Source organism: Agelaius phoeniceus, chromosome 18 (assembly GCF_051311805.1).
Source record: "Agelaius phoeniceus isolate bAgePho1 chromosome 18, bAgePho1.hap1, whole genome shotgun sequence".
Classification (NCBI taxonomy): Eukaryota; Metazoa; Chordata; class Aves; order Passeriformes; family Icteridae; genus Agelaius; species Agelaius phoeniceus.
In genome coordinates, this window is record NC_135282.1 from 1,998,144 (window position 1) to 2,016,959 (window position 18,816).

At 51.3% G+C, this 18,816-nt stretch overlaps 1 protein-coding gene across 10 annotated transcripts in view; it reads left to right on the forward strand.

Moving 5' to 3' along the window:
- NCOR2 (nuclear receptor corepressor 2) overlaps window positions 1–18,816 on the forward strand; it is a 228,250-nt gene that overhangs the window by 124,484 nt on the left and 84,950 nt on the right. For 9 of the 10 annotated variants that reach the window (XM_077188048.1, XM_077188054.1, XM_077188053.1 and 6 more), the window contains exons 7-9: window positions 4,170–4,226; window positions 8,925–8,977; window positions 17,657–17,723. In XM_077188048.1, the coding sequence (XP_077044163.1) occupies window positions 4,170–4,226; window positions 8,925–8,977; window positions 17,657–17,723 (177 nt within the window). Of the gene's footprint in view, window positions 1–4,169; window positions 4,227–8,655; window positions 8,797–8,924; window positions 8,978–17,656; window positions 17,724–18,816 lie in introns of those variants that run through there. The other variant, XM_077188051.1, reaches the window with a different exon arrangement.

Genomic DNA, 18,816 nt, shown 5'->3' on the forward strand with positions numbered 1-18,816 from the left:
GCTGGAGAGGGAGGAGTGTTGCTTTCCCTTCCGCAGCACTGGGGCTCATCCCACCTGCTTTGTGTGGAGAGCAGCAAATTGCTGGGGTGGTTTGGCTCTCAGAGAGAGCATGCTGAGGTTTAAAGGACAGAAAAAAATAGTGCTTGTGGTTATAGGAGTGAAAATCTTTCCCTATGGAACGGGCATTGCCAGGTTGCGGTTTGGTCCCAGCACATTTTGGCCGTGCTGTTTGCTTTCTGCTGCATGCACAGAGGTGTCTCTGAGGGTTTCCATGATTTCTGCTGACTTCAGCCACACTTCTCCTGAACTTTGTTTTAAACCAAATCCCTCTCCAGCCTGCCTCTTTGCCATGCTGCTCCCACAGCCCTGCCTGTCCGGGGGATGTGGTGCCGGGACAGGAACTTTTCCCAGCACCGTCCTGCGTGCAGTCTCCTGCCTCTGGAGAAGGGCTTTGCTTATCTGTGTGCAGGACATGGCTGGTCCCAACCAGAACCCCTCCCATTCCAGCCCTGCTGCCTACGGGGTGCTATAAATAACCCCGGGAGCACGGTTCAGCTGCAGCAGCTTTGTGCTGCATGGAACCATGGCTGGAGCCGGTCCAAGAAAGTGCCGCCTCCTAATTTCAGATCCGCTTTCTCAAAATAACTCCTGTGTTTCCTTCTCTTCCATTTTTAAACTTCGCTTTAAGAAGAGCCCACGCAAAATCCCAGGCTCTCCCTGCTCTGGTTTTGGTTGCTCTGCTGCCTCGTGGGGTTGGCTCCTCATCCCCACGGGAGCTCACATGGCCGGGAAGTTGCTCTCCTGCCTGCTTTCCCCTCCCAAGCCTATTTTAAGTTTCTTCAAAGGAAAAGCAAGGGGCTGGAGTTTGCTTTGGAAGCCAAATGCTCTTCAGGCAAGAATGAAGATTTTTTTTTTGTAGTCTGCAGGGAGGTTTTTGCTGTTGGTGAAGATCTCTTTAGCTCCAGGCCCTTTGGAGGAGCATGAGCCAGGGTAAGAGCACCATTTCCCTGCCTGTGCCCCTGCCCAGGGGGAGACAGATTCTGTAGGGGCAAATGCTGCTGCCTGATACATCTGTGGGCTCCCTTCTGAATCCGTGGGCCCTGCAGTGACCATGTTTTTGGTTCAGACATGTTTCTTCAGGCACTGATCCCTCCAAAAATGCACGTGTAGGTCCCTTCATGAACACCACTGCTCAGACAATATTTCAGGATTGTCTATCAGATCAAGAAAAGGGATCTTTGCTTGTTTGCTGGGGAGCTGCAGAGGGACTGTACAAGTGCTGGGGATCTTCATGTATCTCACTAGAGGTGAAGGCTGGGGTTTGCTTCTTGATGAATTTCCTTCTGTTAACAACAGGAATGCAGGCACGGTGGGGTCATTCAGCAGATGCAGGATGAACCCTGTGGTTTTCTTCTGGAGGGTCCATCACTAAACGTACTCCTCACAAAACCAGTATTGGAACCAAGTCCTAGGTGGCCATGCCTTTGGAAGGGAAAGGATTTACCAGGACTGCTGGTGGTCTTTAGCAAAGGTCCTGCTGCTGTGGGAGGGCCTGGGGGGGCTGCCTTTGTACCTGAACAGTTTGAGCTTTGCATAAATTCTCCAGTCAGGTTCTGGCTTGCTGGGTCCCTAGGCAGGAGCACACCTCCCTGTGTCTGTCTGTCCCTAGAGATGAGCCCTGGTGTGGTGGGGACCTTCTGCTGGGTGTTTTATGTTCTTCCCAGTTCCACTGCCAGCTCTCACCTCGGTCTGCCAGGCCTTTCAGGCAGCTCGTTATGGTTCTGCTATGATCTGATAAAGGCAGCAAGGAGCATCAGCAATTACAGTGGGTGTCAAGTGTTAATTGGGCAGCTTTCAAGATAGAGGAATTTCTTTGTGTACGTACAAAGATATGACGTGCTCGGAATAGCTTCTCCTCCTGATCCTTCGTTCTGGAGACGCGTATATTGCAGTTGGTTAATGCAAGACAAATTATGTCATTCTTCTTGATTTGCCACATGTTCTGCCTGTGGTGGTTTGCCTCTGGCTCGTCTCATTAAGTTGTCTAAACATGGCAAATGCAGCAAGCTGAACATACTCAGCTTTTTCTCAAAGTTAATCTCATTGTACACAGCATCACCAGTCCCTTGCTGTGCCATCCTTGCTGCCAGGGCATCTTCCACCAGCCCATGGTGGGACTGTCTGCCTTCAGTGAGGCTACAGTCTTCTACCCAGAATTATGCAGAATGCAATTAATACGTTTGCTGCTTTTTGTCCCAGATACACATCAAAAAAATTTTGGTAAGCTGATGCCTCCTGCTCAACAGCAACCAGTGGCAGGCAGGAGGGCATGGGCCAAATCATCCTCTTGGCCACTGATGTAGAGTGCTTTTAGTGGTTTTAATGATCCTTCCACTCCTGAAAATCTTACCCCCTGGATTTAATTCTGTAAGACTTTCCAATGCCACAGTGCTGATGTTCTCCAAGGCCAGCAGATTTTATCGCTCGTGAAGACCAAAATATTAAGCTCTGGCCCAGAGTTCTCTGTTGTGTGATGAATTTTTCAAAGGGGCAGGTCCCTGGGCAGACCTGGCTCATTCCCATTAATGGAATCAGGTGGGCAGTGATGGTGACATCTGTGGCCACCAAGGTCTGCTGTGGGGATGCTGTGGATACCAGGCAGGATGCACTGACAGCAGGGCTGCTGCCTGCCCTGTGTGGGCATGGTGCCAGAGCACGGTCACATTAGTCACATCTCTCTTAGCACCCTTGAAGTCACTTCTAAATTGCACAAAAGCTTTGTGTACAGCAGATACAGGAACTGGGAGCTCTCCTGGTCCTGCTGTGGTGAGGCACCTGCTGCAGGCTTTGCAGCTGGGACCGGGCTGGGTTTGGCCAGGGCCATTTGCCTGAGCCCCACCATGGGCAGGGTGACTCCCACAGCTGCTTGGAGGGAGTGACTCTTCCAAAGTTCTCGTGTGCAAATCAGACTCTGTGTGGGTGCACAAGGCTCCAGTGAGGAGTCTGCACACCTACAGCTGCATCAGTGATTTTGGGGACCAGCCAGCAGCGGGGGGATGGATGAGACTTTTGGAAACTCTCCACGGGGGTGGATGCGGGGGCAAAGCAGCAGGGCTCTGTGCCAGCCTTTGGTGAGACAATCCTTGGGAAACTCATCCTGCCCTGAGACAGTGTGAGAGGTGCCTGATGCTGGAGAGCTACGTGAGCTGGACCCTTTTCCCTGGAATGTTTCCCCAGGGTTTGCCAAGCCCCACTGGTTCTGCCAGGAGCCCAGACCCCTGCCCACCCCTACTCCCCAGGCCTGGGGCTTAGCTCCCTGTTTTAGGCAGCTAAACAGGGATTTTCTCTCTCCCTTACCCCCAAATAGCTAAAACTACCTGTTTTATCTGAGCCTCTGAAAATCCATCTCCTCATCCCCATCACTGTCAGGTACTTGGCTTGAGCAGCTCAGCCCCTGGTGTCAGCAGCACGCAGTGATCTGGATTTATTGGACTGTCAGTAACCCCCCTGAACAGCCTGGGCTCTGCAAGGAAGTGCTGTTTTACTGAAAATGTCATCTTTTATTTAGACTCCTGCTACAGCCAACCCATGTCTTTTTTTCAGGCCTGTTTAATTAGTAAGCACTGCACAGCCCCTGACACGTGTTCCTGGGTGGTTTTTGTGCCTTTAATAAGCACTAGGTAGCCTGGCCGGGGGCGGGAGGGGACGAGGAAGGGCTGCTCTGCGGCAGGGAGGGGAGGGAAGCGAGAGCACGACGAGGAGCCAAGGGCAGCTCCACTCTAATGATCACATGCTCGTCAAGAGATGAATCCTAGAAAGGGCATCATCTCTGCGTGCGTGCCGGTCTGCCCGCCCTCCTCCTCCTCCTCCTCCTCCTCCTGCTGCTCCTCCTGGCAGGGCAGCGGCGCAGAGGTACCGGGCACAGTCCCCCCGCCTGGCACAGGACGGGTCAGGGATCCGGGTCACTCCTGGGCACGGCCCGGATCCTTTAAAGCCATGATAACCCGAGTGCCGGTCCAGAGGCTGAGCTTCTGAACCTTTTCTCTCAGGCAGGGATGGGATTTGTGCCGGCTCCGTGGAGGTTTGAGGAGTGGTTTGAGCAGAGAGCCACGACTTGTAACCGATGGCACAAGTAACTTTTTTCTTCCTGTCCCTTTTCCTCCCTGCAGAAGAAGGCGGAGGCTGCCCACCGGATCCTGGAAGGGCTGGGTCCGCAGGTGGAGCTGGTGAGTGTTGCCCGTGTCGGGGAGTGGCTCCCGGGCCAGCCCGGAGCGATCGCTGTCCGTGTGTCTGTCGCAAGGAAACGCGCTGCCGGCCCGGAGCTCTCGCTGGCACAGCACCAAAGCAGGAAGCGAAGTGACTGAGACGAGTCCTGAAACGCAGGCAGACACATACACAGAGCCCTCCTCGCAGAGGTTTAACCCTTTGGCTCCCTCCTCCCACGCTGCAGTGGAGCTGGAGGGTGGAAGGGGCTCTGGCGCATTCTGCCTCCACTGGGGATGCTGAGGCTTCGTCTGCTGGTGGCAGACACAGCACCAGCACTGCGGGGCTGCTGCCTCTCAGCCAGCCTCGAGTGCTGTGTGGAGGGATGGGTGCTTGGACTCGCCTCTGTCCCACCCACTGAAAATGGAGGGGGATGCTCAAGGGTGCTCTGTGAGCTGCCACAACCCGCAGGTATCAGGACTTGCACACTTCCTATTGCACTCCCCCTCATGTACAGGGAAGCTGAGAAAACAGCTTAGGACAGATTGTCAGTTTGGGGCTTCTCCCTCATCTGGAAAAATCCATCTGTAGTCAAAGGACTGACTGCTGGAGGGGCAGCTGGAAACAACCCCTGGGGCTGAGTCCTGGAGAAAGGTGCCTGGGGAAGGTGCACTGGCAGTGATGCTGCTGGAAGGATCAGAGCCAGTCTGACAGGCAATCCCCTGCTTTGCACCAGCCTGGGGTGCAGTGGATGGAGTCTGTAGGAGATGGGAGCAGGCAGCTCAGGCTTCCACAGCTGTAATTTGCACTTGCCTTGTGGGGGTGGCACTAATTGCTGTCTTCCCCTGTGCATAAGGGAGAGGTCACACGTGACAAAGCCCACTTCCTTGCTGAGGAGGTAACACTCATAATTATTCCTCTGAGTCACCAGGGTCAAACCCTTTGCTCTTTCTGCTCTGAAGATTGGCAGTGCCCAGGGTTGGTGCTTCCTCATCCAAAAGATGTTGCATTTCCTTTTCTTCCTCCTCCTTTCTTTGTTTTTTTTTTCTTCACTCTGTTTTTCCCTTTTTTATTTTGTTGATGTTTTCTCCCTGGGTGTTGACACTGCACGGTGGGGGCTGTAACAGAGCCCAGTGCAAACCTTTCCTCTGTCTCTGTGCCTTACTCATCAGAGCACAGGGAAAAAGGGGAAACCTCACTGAGAGAACCCAGCTGGGCTCTGTGTGCATCCTGCAGACTTGTCTGGTCCATCTGCCATGGGAGAGGCACTTCCTATGGCCCAGCCCTCACGCTGTGTTGGGCACAGCAGTGCCCAGGGCCTGCCAACAGCCTACGAGAGACAAGATGAATGGTCACAGCTTCTTCTGAGCTGGAAAGGAAGCAGCTCCAGGAAGAAGAGCATGCTGTGCCTGATGCTCATGCCTGCCCCACCATGTCACACACACCACATGCTCCAGCCTTGGAGCTGCCCCAGCCCATGGGTCTCCTGCAGGGAGGTTGAGCATCCTGGTGCCAATCCAGTCTGTGCAGGGAGAGGTGTGGCTGTCACCAGCAGGGCTGTGTGTTGCTGTCAGCTCTGCTGGGATGTCCTGTTCTGGCTGTTCAGAGGGCTCTGGTGGGTGCCTTTGGAGCAGTGGTGGTGCTGGATGCACGCTGGCTCAGGAATGAGCAGCATGCTGGAGCTCATGGGGTGGGATGGGAGCTTGTGGTGGGAATTGGTCAGGCATGGCATCAGTACTGATGTGCTGGCAGGCAGGAGCAGGAGGCCAAGGATTTCTGGGAGGCAGGGATCCAGTTTGGGTCCTGGGAAGCTGGTGCTCCTGTCTGGGTCAGGAGGAGGTTGTGACTCAGTAAACCAGGGCTCTGCTCATGTCATCCCTGCAGTGTAGTGGTACCATTTAAAAAATGTCTGCATGTTTTCCCCGGGAGAAATGGTTTTGAGATGCATAATCTGAACCCTGCAGTGTCTAGAAAGCAATTGAGACCTTTCTGGTTTATTTCTAAAGAGCTTTCAGTAAATACAAGGCTTTTCCAGTAATAGCTTTGCATTGCAATTATGTTTTTCTAAAATGTCATTCTCCAGAGAAATGTATTACATGTTCCTAACCCTGGAGGAACACTGGGTGTGTTTTGAACATCACCTTACCTATCTGACCTGTGAGCTGTACTTCTGCTTACTTACTGAGAAAGGTTGAATTAGGAGTTGTTGGTGGCTCGGAGGGAAGATGCTGTTTCTCAGTCCCTGCCCTGCTGAGAATAAAGTTTCTTTAAGTATTTAGTCTGTAAGTTCTCTGTGGGTGAGTAGAACTTGTCTCCTGGGTTTCCTCCACTGCTGAGGCTATTTTGCAGATAGAAATCTCTTTGAGGTGCTGGTGTCATGTGGATCTTGGGTTCTGGTCCCAGAATTTCATATTTCTGAGTGTTTGGACATTTCTTTTAAAATTATGTGCTCTTGCCTGCTGACACTTAAGTTTTCTAGCTAAGACTCTTTAAGTGTTCATATCATTTATAGGTTGTAGTTGAGAGGAGTCATTAGCTTTTGGTCAGCTGGTTGGCATCAGGGCATCTGTGATGTTCATGTGCACATGAGCATTTTCCAACCCAGGTCCAAACCAAAATGTTAATTGCACTGCTTCTCCCAGGAGGAAGGTCTGTGTCACCTGCGACATGGAAGCTTCTTTGCTTTGATATTTATGATCAAGGAGGGAAGAGAGATGATCATTCTTCAGTATTTCCAGTTCCTGCAGTCCTCTTCCAGAAGACAGTCACTGGTCAAAGCCTCCCAGCTTTCCAGGGTGACTGAGGATGTGATGCTCTGGAGCTGTGGCTGTTTCTCCTGCCTCTGGAGCTACGTGATGAGACGGATGTCTGTGTTCCTCTGAGCTTTCCAAGCATGAAGTGCACAGCCAGCTCTGAGCCTGGAGCACACCAGCAGATCTGAGAGGATTCCTGATAGAAGCACCCCTGGGGAAGGGATACCACTGAGAATGTCTTCTTCACCAGGATCTGCTCATCCCTCTCGTCTGCCCTGGCTCTGCCAGCACACGGTGGCCAGGTGTCCCCTGGCAGGTGTCCCCTGGCAGGCTTGCAGCCCTCACCCCCTCTCCAGGTGATGGGTGTGTGGATGGCTGTCAGCACTCCTGGAACACGGGGGTTCATCTCCTGTGCCTGTCTGCCTGGGGATTACGTGCCTCTGCCTGCCCCTGCTGCCCAGGATTACGTGTGCTTTCACACAGGAGAGGGACACGTCCAAGGGCAGCCAGAAAGAGAAGCTGATGGCCTGCTGGTGATGGAGTAGGGATAGCTACACCCAGTCTCTGTTCTGTGAGGATTGATGTGGCTGTCCTGTGTGGCAGCAGAGTGGTGAAGCAGAATCTGTGTTTTAAAGAGAAGTAGAAACAGGCTGTGTGGAAAAACAAGCTTCTGTGCCAAGCACCTGTGATGGTGATAGGGAGATAGCACAGAGGATGTGGGAGTAACACCTTCTTCAAACTGGAGGGGAAAAGGACCCATCTTTGTTTACGCGTCCTGTCGCCTCCAGTGCTGCTCACCTGGTTGAGCAGATGCTCAGCACATGTTTTGCTCTTTTCCTGTGTTTAATCTGGGGTGAAATCGGGTAGACCCAGAGCACAGCCTCAGCCCTATCAACCACAGGAGGAGGGTGAGCTGGTGTGTGTATCCATGGTCAGGATGCTACCTTCAACCAGGCCATCCCATGTCCCTCTGCCTGTGCTGGTCACAGATGTGAGATGCTCACAGCTGGTTTGGGGAAGGTTTGTGGATGAACTGCTTCAGTACTGGGTGATGTTTTTGTGGTCAGACCTGAGCTGTGCTCTTTAGGTGATGGTTGGGCTGTGGCAAGCTTTTGGTTATCCCAGTCTTGGACATGTTCACAGCAGCTTAAGACAATGAATAGAAGTGTTGAAGGGCTTAATCCTGAGCACCCTGTCGTCCTGCTGATATGGACACAATCGGTGGCAGCCCCTGGAGTGTGTGCTGAGCTGGGTGGGATTGAGCCTGGTCTCTGGCATCTCTCCCTTCCAGAGGTGGGACCCTCCAGATTCCCAAGGATAAATCCCTGGGAAGGCAGAGGTGGCAGGGCAGTGACCAGGGATGGATCCAACTCTCCTGACTCCGCATGGAGCTGCCTGCCATATCCCCACTGAGGGTGTGGGGTGCAGAGCAACCCTGGGGAAAGCACAGATCTGATGGCCAGATGAGCATCGCTGTACTCAGGTGTGCTGGGGGACCTGGCAACGCTGGAAGCCCCAGGGGCAAAGTCTTGTCCTGCCCGCAGTTGCCTGTGCCTGGCTCGCTGGGCGGGCTCAGGCAGGCTTTTAGCGCGTAGACATAACAACTCGCAGCTCACAGACTGTCTCTCCCCGCTCGCCGAGCCCCGCTTTCCCCTCGCCTCCCCCGTGTCATATGTTGCGAGGCGCAGTGCGTTTTTTAATCGGTGAATAACAGCGCGTCCCCGCCGCGCTGATCCGAGCCCAGCCCGGGCACTGCCCGCGCTCCCTCCCCCGGGCTCCGCCGGGATGCACCGGGATGCAGCGGGACTCGAGCGGCGCTGCCGGCAGCCAGCAGCCTCCAGTACGGCCGGGAGAGGGGCTGGGACACGGGCTGGGTGTCTGCACCGAGGCAGCGGCGCTGCTGATGGGTTTAAGTTCCTAAATGTCAGACCGTACCATTTATGCCTTCGTTTCTCTTATTTGTTTCAGCCGTTATACAACCAGCCTTCAGACACCAGGCAGTACCATGAGAACATTAAAATGTAAGTATGTGGCGATGAAGCTGTTTGAAATGTCAGGTTGGGCAGTGGTGTGGAGCAGGAGGGGTGCCAGCTTGCTCCCAGACCCCAGTTAAAGCTGCTGAGGAATTGTGAGCATCCTGTTGGAGCTGCTCTGCGTGCCTGAAGCACAAACCGGCTCCAGGAGCTCAGCAGTCAGGAGCTGTAGCTGAAGGTGGATGCTGAAGGTGCTGTTTGATTTTTCTCAGGGTGGGGTGGATGTGGGTCCTTGATGTTTTCCCAGACAACACTTACCTTAAGTGCTTTCTTCTGTGTTTCTCCTGTACTGAAATATGAAATCAGCTGCCTGTGTGTGTGTGTGTGTTTGCATGCAAGAAAGATGAGGTAAAATGAAAAGTTGCAATTACAATTAGATTTTCATGAAGGACCTCTTGAATGTCTAATAACAACTGGTTATTTCAAAGATACTTACTGAGACTTAGCAATCATCTAATTTGACTTATCACCTCAATACATGATTTAATCATCAGCATGTGTTTAATAACCACAGTGACTTCCTGAACATAGAAGAACTATAACAGCTAATGAGAATAGCGATAATTGTGATTATTGTTAGAAATTTAAATAGTCAAACCAGATCTGAAACTTTTTATCTGCCTTGAATGAACTGATGATTGCTCTGAGCTGCCTGCAGCGAGTCTATTTTGGTACCAGCTCGGTCAGCTGGTGATAATCATCTTTAATAATCTATTAACAAAAGTTAATAATCTCTTGCTTTTCAGCGGTATGTTAATTGATCCCGGGGGTTTATAAGGGAAGAGTTCCCGTACCTTTGCTCTAGGGGAGCATGGCAGGAGGTGGCAATGTTTAGGGGCTCTCTGTCCCCAAGGGCTGCAGGGAGGAGGGTTTGGTGATGTGACCCTGCTGCTCACTGCCAGGCCCTGCTCTGTTCCTGCTCCACCCAGAGCTTCCTGTGCCATCCCAGCAGTGCACTCCCTGCAGAACCTTCCAGCCCAGTGTCACCCCCAGCCCCTCAGTTCCCACAGGGCATAGGGTGTCCCTGTCAGTTCAGGATGTCCCTGTCAGTTCAGGGGCTCCCTGTCAGTTCAGGATGTCCCTGTCAGTTCAGGGGGTCCCTGTCAGTTCAGGGGCTCCCTGTCAGTTCAGGGGGTCCCTGTCAATTCAGGGTGTCCCTGTCGCTTCTGGGGGGTCCCTGTCAGTTCAGGAGGCTGATGAGTGATAGCCCCTCTTGTGTGGCCCCAGGATGTGCTCTGTGCATTGCTGGTCATGCTCACCCCCAGCTCTGATGGGCTGTGGAAGTCACCAGCTCTCGGGGATGCCTTGAGGGGCCCCACAGCCATCCCAGGGCAGGTGCTGAAGGTGGCAATTTCAAGCTGATCGCTAGTGTTGTCCTTGAAAGAACGAGTTAAAAGTAGATGCAGATACTTCACCCACTCTCCACTCCCCTGCCAATATTTGTGGGTTTGTGATCACATTTTCCTGTGATTTAAACCATTTCCTGTCCTGGGTTGCTGCCTGAAAGACGGGCACAAACAAGAGGGAACTGACTGCGCAGGTCAGGAGTAAAACTGTTGGTGAGAGGTGAAGCCCCATCAAACCAGGCAGCAGGGCAGATGTTCCCTTCCATCCCTGCCTCTGCAGGGTTATCCCCACCCCAGACAGTGACTATCCCCACGTGGCTGTAGCTGTGGCAGGGACACACCAAGGAGAGGTTGGAACAGGCAGGCTTGGGGTTAATGTTCGCTGTGATTAATGCTGCAAAAATACGGGAAGGAAACCACACATTTTAATGAAAAGCCTCCGTCTCCTCCTTCCAGAAACCTGGCAATTAGCTACCTTCAGCTGGTTATTGATGCCAGTCGAGCACAGTCACAGATCTGGGTCAGTGAAAGGCCCCTGAGCAATCTGGGCTCCAGATGTTGCCTGGTTTTGGCTGTGGGTCTGTCTTGGAGGTCCTTGGGTCTGGTCTGCACTTTGCTACTTGTTGGTGGACACACAGAGAAATCTGTGTGTTTTTTCTCCCATCTCCCTGTCCATGCTGCACCTTAAAGGACATTTTGATGCTTGGGAGGAAGATAGAAAATCAAGATTTTGGTGATTCTTCCAAACAAATGATTCAGGGTCCTTTGACCAAGAGCAAAAGATATCAGACTCCTCTGTTTTGACTGAGTTATGCTTGGATGTTCACATCTGATCTACAATTTTTCCACAAGCTGAATTTGAAGATATTTTTTGTCTTTTCCTTGTTCTTAATATCTTTGTGCCTTTCTGCTCCAGAAGAGCAGCTTCTGCTCCATAGCCTGGAGGAGGCTGTTTCCATAGAGGATGGAGTAAATCCTCAGGGTGCTGGGAGATACCAGCCAGATGCATTAGAACATCAGGACAGCTGCCAGGACACCACAGGTTATATTCTGCCAAGGTGTAATTGGATGCAGATTCTCCAGAACAGCTTCGCCCTATGCAGATTTAACCATGATGAAAAAGCCTTTTGGCAGATTGCTGGAAAATCATCTGGGTTGTGATTCTGTCCACAAATCCTCACTGCATCCTGGCTGTGTTGAACTGCCCCTATGTGAAGCTGGTTTGGAGTCTCATGGGCACAAAATGGCCAGGCTGTATTGTCACAAATACCTTTGATAGCTTTTTTTTGTTTGCTTTGTTTTTAAATGCTTCTTAGTGTGAATTTTTTATTCTCAGTTGAATGTTTGCAAGTGTCAGTGGGAAGGCATTTGAATATCAGAAAGCCAGGATTCCTCGATTTCTCCACAGCTATACTCTGTGCCTTGCAACACTCATTTAATTCTCCCTTCTTGTTTGCTTTGCTTTTCAGCTGGGATGAGTCACGTATGCTAATAGAGCTGGCTGGGGACTTACCGGGAGAATTTCTACTCTTACTGAAATGTTACCGGTCTCTTATATTCATGGAGTTTTATGGCCTGTCTCCTATTCAGTGCAGTTAAAATTAATTTCATGCCCCAGTTCATTCCAGTGTTTGCAGCTTCAAAAGCTTTTAAGTCCTATTTAGCTGCCTGGCTGTGCTCCGTTCCTCGCCTGCACGGTCCCTTTGGTTCACCTGTGAGTGCAGGCTTCGAGCAAACATGGTTAATTTTGTATGCTACATCTGCTGTGGGATCCAAGGCACCCTTGAGTGGTTTGTTCCAAAGCCTTGACCTACCTTTGATGGGACCGTGTCCTTTCTGTTTTCAATTCCTGCATTGTTGGAGAGAAGGGCTCTGCAACCCCCTCATGAAGAAAGAGGAGGGCAAGAGGGCATTTAGTGCCCTCATTTCATAGGGATGGGGTGAGCTTTGCCCCTGTGGTTTTTCAAGGTGAGAATTTTTTGGCTTTGCAGCAGACTGAAAAGTTTATCCAAGATGCATCACAGCCCTGAGCACAGCTGGAAACCACTCGAGTGATTCTGCATCAGTTGAGAAGGCTACAAAAGACCATTTTCCTACATCTTGATGAAATACAACAAATGCAGAATATGTTGGTGCACCAGTGAAGCGCCAGTGCCTCTGGTCAAGGTCTTTATTTCAGGGCTTTGCCAGCTGGTTTGTACAAGGATGAGAGCTGCCCTTCCCACCCTGCCACTGCAGTGACTCTGCGCATTCCCCAGGCTCAGGCTCCAGAGATATTAACCTTCTTTCCTCCAAGCGTTTGAAAAATGACAAGATGTTGTTCACATGAGCAGGATCAATTACCTGCTGTCTGTCTGAAGAGATATTCTCCAAGGGGGCCTTCCTCTCTAGGCAGGAGATTCCTGCTCGGTCAGCCATGAAAAACACCCGGCAGGACTCTCCTCCCCCTCCCCAAAGCAGTCATCTTGCCATCATATTCTGTGAGACTTGTATCTGAAAGCAAAATGTGAGCTTCCCTGAGCCTTGAAAAAGCAGACAAAAAGCAAAGGGAATAGCCCAGAGTAAGTGCATGCAAGGTGCTGTTCACAGGGTTTGCTTTAAGCCTCCCCTTCAAGAACTTCTCCTTGCTTTACACTGAAATTCAGGAATGCTGGGGTGAAACCAGGCTGTGTCCCCCTCAAGACGCTTAGAGAGGTGTTGGAGAACCTCTCTGAATGTACAGTTAAAGCAGATGGAGAGCTTGTTGTGATTTGGGTTTTCTCACGTGCCCAGATCCAGCAGCAGCAGAGCTGAGTGCACTGTTAATATTTGCACATCTGGGTTCCTGTCTGCAGCTGAGAGCTTCTTGGGGAGAGGGCAGGAAACCTGCCTCTGCAGAATCCAAATCTGAAGTCAGGATTTTCACAGAGGTTTCAGGGCTTCTGAATCTCTTTTTGTTTTCTAAGTGCCCCCCCAAAAGAGCAGAACAGCTGTCTTCTGAAAATCTCAAACTGTGGCTTTCCAAATCACTTTTCACATTGGGAAATTTAAGTCATCTTTTCATTACTTGCTGTTTAGGGGATTTAGTAGCACTGGATTGCCTCTAAATTCATAGTTGAAGCCTGACATGTAACACAAATGTTCTTTCAAACCCTGTCATTACTAATGCATTCTCTTTAGGTCTTTTTATTAGTGCTTGTAGACATTTTCCTCATTAGAAATTCACCTAGCAGCTCCCTGCTCATCCCATTCAAGGTTTCTCATCTCTTTTATTCTCTATTGGCATGCACCAAGGCAGCAGATTACCTAGTGATGAATTACTAAATGATGGAGACACACACTGCTACCTTCTGCTTCTTCCTCTTGCCAGTAAAAAGCCAATACTGGTTTGGGGGGGGGAGTAACTTGCAGCACTTGGGCTTGTGTTGTCAGTTTGGGCTTCAGGGCATGGCAGAGGTGTTTCTGGGCACCAGCAGCCTCCTGGTACATCCAGAGTTACAAACCTCTGCCACTTCACCCTCAGAGGCACTGATGGTGCTGGGGGTTTAGTCCATCCCGGTGCCCAGGGGCTCTGGGGTAAATAACTAAAGATCTGCTTTGCTTTTCTTCCCCAGAAAGTGTTTCTAAATATTGCAAGGAGCTGCTCTGAACAGCTGGCTTTCCAGCAGCGTGCCCTGCCTTGGGGTTAGTGGGTTACAGTGTGTTAGCAGCTGGAGCCGTGGCTGCAGCCATTTCAGAGCAAGCAGGGAATGAGTGCAGTGACCTGTGAGCAGGGTGAGCTGCTCCCTGCCCTCGCCGTGGGAGTCCTGTGCCTGCAGGGAGCCAGTGACTGCCCTGAGCTGCAGCTGGGGATCCTGGCACCACCCTGCACACGAGCAGGCGTGGAAGAGGGGAGGACAGAGCTGTTTGGGTCTCCATTGCCTCTAGGAGAGTGTTCTTGCTGTGCTCCTCAGGTCTCCTGGTTTGGAGATCTCTCATCTCCCTGTGCTTTGTTTGGCTGGAGCTTCCTCGGTTTCCTACCCTTGCCTGTGTGATCCATCTTGCTGTACAATGGCTTTGCCAGCTGCTCGCTGCCTCCTTCCCATCACTCTTTGAGTTTTGTCCCTACTTTGTTTGCTCTGGCTGATGAAAGACGTTCCTGTGTAATTAAATACCCCTGATTAGCTTTGCTCAAATAGCAAACTTCCTTTCATCTCGTCTCGCACCAGTTGAAGGTCTCCCCAGGCTTGGCCAGGTGTGCTGCCGTGCATCAGCTCTTTGTGTCCTTTGAGAGCCTTTTCCAGGGCTTTGGCAGCTCCCCACGTGGGTACACAGCAGCCCTGACACGCATGCGTGCACCCACATCCTTTTAACATCAGCCCCAGGAAGGACCCGTGTGGACCTGGGCCAGGTGGCTCAAAAGTCAGAGGTTCAGGTTCTCTCCTTGACTGGCTCCATTGTGAAAGACACCAAACAAAAGCAACCTTGGGCCAAGCCAGTGAAGGTGGAAGCAGCTGCCTGCCCCAGGGCTGGCTTTGCTGTGCTGGCAGTGGGAGATGGGTTTCACCTGGTGGTTTGGGGACTGGCTCTGAGAGCTGTGCTCCTCTGTGGGGCTCACCAGTCAGTGGGGCAGGGAGAAGAGGATGAGTTCTGCAGCACAGGGAGGTCAGGAGTGGAGATGGGCTCCATCCACAGATGAATTGTTGACCACAAGGATGGGGATGTGCCATCTGGCAGCCTCTGAACACCAGCTCACCAGAAGCTGGGGGGTTCTGTGTCTGTCCCAGCCTGCCCATTCCTTAGGGACACTGCTGAGGATAAGGCAGGGAGCTCACACGTCCTCCCCACCCGGTGTGGTGTGACAGGCCAGCCCAGCAATACTTTCAACTGCCCACAAGAGTCACTGTTGCTTTATCTAAGGAGCACCCATTCCTCCTGCCTGGGAGCTGCCTGATTTCTTCACCCCCATGCAGTTCAGGTCTCCATCCTTGATGCTTTCCCCAGCAAACCGCAGGACTCGGGCAGGGGAGGAGGAGAAGGGAGGAGGGCTGGCACCTTGCAGGAGCAGCCCTTGCCATGTGCCACTCCTCAGTGGTTGTTTCCATGCCCAGCTCCCAGCAGACAGCCCTCACCTTCCTCCCTGTGCACAGCAGTCGTGCTGGGCTGGCTGATTTGCCCAGGGAGCACAGCGTGTGCTTGGGAGACACATGGCCCGAATTAACCTCGCTGCAAATGGTTTCTAAGTAACAGCAGTACGTGTAGCAAGATAAACTGTGAAGCCTATTTATATTTACCAAGATTGTATTAACCTTTGAAAGGTTGACCTTATGCAAAAACAAAACAAAACGAAAAGATAAAGTGGCAAAAACATTCAGGGCATGAGGGGGTTTGTTGTTGTTGTAATCCTTTCACTCTTTGATTACTTCAGCCTTGGTGGTGGTAAACATACACTGGCTTTCAAGGCATTTCTGATTTTTGCAGCTGCAGAGCCATTAAGCCTTTGCCTGTATTCGCACTTTCAAGGTCAGCCATGATGCACAACTCAAGGCAACCCATCAGCTGCGTAAGAGCTGCTGATTTCCTGCATTTGCTCTCCTGTTTTCTAAGAACTTGTGCAGCAGATCCAGCAGCAGCAGCAGCGTGTCAGAACCCCAGGATGCCCCTGGATGTCACCCATGGGGAGGGCAGGGCTTGATTTAGCTGGGCTGGCCCCAAGGGACAATCCAGGACCCATCTCGCACAGGATCATCATTAGCACTACCCCAAAGGTTCCCTTGTGCTGGAGCTTCCATTAGGATCAGGAATAAACAAACAAACAGGAACGTGTTTGTTGGGCACAGTGAGCCTCGCAAAGAGCTGAACCTTGGAAGGAAATCTGTCTGGCTGGGTCTCTGTGGGAGGGTTTGCTGCCCTCTGAGGCACCACACGGTGCTGGGGAAGTGGAGGAAAGCTCACAGTGTGTGCTGTGAAGGGATGCAGGAGCGTGTGGAGAGCTGGGGCTGGCAAACCAGTGCTGGAGGGAGCTGTGGTTCCCAGGGCAGCCCTTGCTGTGGGGTCACTGTCATTCCTGTGAGTGCCCATGCATGGTTCAGTGGTGTAGCAAGAACAGAGTTTGAAAAGGGAAAAATGTTGATGCTTTCTGCAATGTTCTCCATTCCTAAACTTAGCCAGGACTGTCCCCAGTTCTCTCTAGGTGATCTGGGCCCTCTGCCCCTTCCCAAACAATCCTTTTTGCTGCTCATTATGCTGAGGGATTGACAAGGGCAGGAGGGTGGCTTTTCCCTTCCTGCTAGCCACACAGGAGGGGAATGAGGAAGCAGCAAGGGTGTCTCTTCATTCGGCTAAATCCCACAGAACATGCCTACATGAGACTGCTAAGCTCCTGATCAGTAATTACACACTGCAGCTCTGCCTTTAATCGGGATAAAAGACTTAAGGAAACTCCTTTGCCCCTGGTCTCTACCTTTTACCTAGAGATTTTATTGCTGTGAATATTAGCAACAGGAACAGCCACAGGAGCTCAGCTCTGGGGCTCATGCAGGCTCTGGGAGTTCCTGCAGCCTTTTCAGCACTGTTCTGCTCCTGTGCTACTTCTCTTTGAGCAGTTCTTTCACGCTGCCTTTAGAAAGTAGAAAGAAGAAGAAAGTGAGGGGATGTCTGGGCAGAGACCGGGATGGTTGGGGTTGTGGTGGCCGGATTCCCCCTTGAGGTCCTAATTCTGCAAGTGGCTGAACTCTCCTGGCTGGTTGTTTGCAGCTCTGTCGGGCACAGCTCCAAGGAAGCAAGAGGTCAGGAGATAAGTGCTGCAAGCCCTGCTGTGATCCTGCCTCCTTATCAGGGCCTCAGGGCCCTTGGGGGAACGCGTGTGCTCTGACATCCCCATCGCTGCTGATCTGGGCACTGGGGTGTGCCAGTCTCTGCTCGGGGGTGCCACCTCCTGCCATGCAGAGCTTGGCCTGAGCCCCCCAGCTCCTGGGCACCCACTGGGGTTCTGCAGAACAGTGTGAAATCATTGAAGGACCAGCCTGACCCATGGATAGATGCAGAGCTGAGTGTCTGCCCACGTGTGCTGCTGAGAACACGGGGAAGGTTTGCAGTGGGACTTTATTGATTTAGTTCTCAACTTTAGTCCTGGTTTGCCCACAGATGTGGGTGAAGTTCCTGGTCTCAGAGGGTTTGTTGGTCTTTCTCTAAGCTGGCTCCAGGTCTGAGATAAGAGCATTTGCTGTTCTCAAGTTGATGCAATTCCAAGTTAAGGTGGAAACTGTGCTGCACACTCTTTTGGGAGTGGGGAAAGCCAGGCTGTGTATTTCAGCCGCCTCGTTAATCAGATCTCATCTTTTTTTTCTCTCTCTCTTTACAGAAACCAGGCAATGCGGAAAAAGTTAATTTTATACTTTAAGAGGAGAAATCATGCGCGCAAACAGTGGGTAAGTGATTCCCTCAGACCTTATTTTCTATGTATAAAAGAGCGTAATTTATTATGTGAGAAAGAAAAGGATGATTTCCAGCAGAGAGGTGCTGGTACTCTGTACTTTGCCTGTTAAATTACTGTGGAATCTCTCCTGCTTAAAATAACATGTGAAGGAGAGGTCCCAGAGCCTGCTGCAGGCAGCACCTCCCTCTGCATGTGCCTCCCACAGAGCAAACACTTGGGGATGGCTTAATCACAGCAGAGCCCATCACTGATCTCAGAAAGCGTATTCACAGCATAAATGTCTGGTTTGTGAGTAATTGAACCCTAAGAGAGGTGTGAAACAAGCTGACTCTGCTTCGGGTAAATGGTCTGAAGGCTGCTCTGCCTCCTTCCAGCTGACCACAGAGCAATGTTCTAGGAATTTGTGGCTTAAAAACAAAATTCAAGCTCCGTGCCAGTTTGTTTCTAGGCAGCGTTGCCTGCAAGAGAGTTCCAGTGACCTTTAAGGACACAGGTCCTGGTTGGGTAAGGGGCAAGGCTGATCATGAGGCTTCAAAGGCATTTGTTGCCAAGTCTGCAGTTCTTAGAGGAGAAAGTTCAAGTGGGTTTCACAGAATTTGTACATTTTTGGTGCTGACACTTGCAGTGGTTCCCAGCAGGAGCTGAAAGGCAAAGCCAGCACAGAAAGGGAAATGCCAGGAAAACCAGTGGCTCCCACCAGGCAGGTGGATTTTGCAGTGTCTTTCAGTGATGGGTGATTCAGCTCACAGGGCTTCACATTTCACAAGGAAAATGTAAATACTGTCTCCTGACTGGTGTTCTCTGTCCTGAGGCAGCTCAAGAGCCAGTGTTAGTGTCTTGCATTGGCAATGGTGTAGGTTTTCTCAGCATCTTTAGGGCTGCTTTTGGACAGAAGTGCCAAAACTGGGAGGAATTGTTGGAAAAATTCAAAATAACAAGCCTGGAAAGTGGTTTGAAGGCTGTACCTTTAAAAGTAACTTCCAATACGTACATTTCTAAGGCAGATCTCACATTATTTTCTAATGTATTTTGAATAATTCTTTTCCTTCCTCGTGCTTTCTGTTTTCATGCTGTTTTCTACCAGC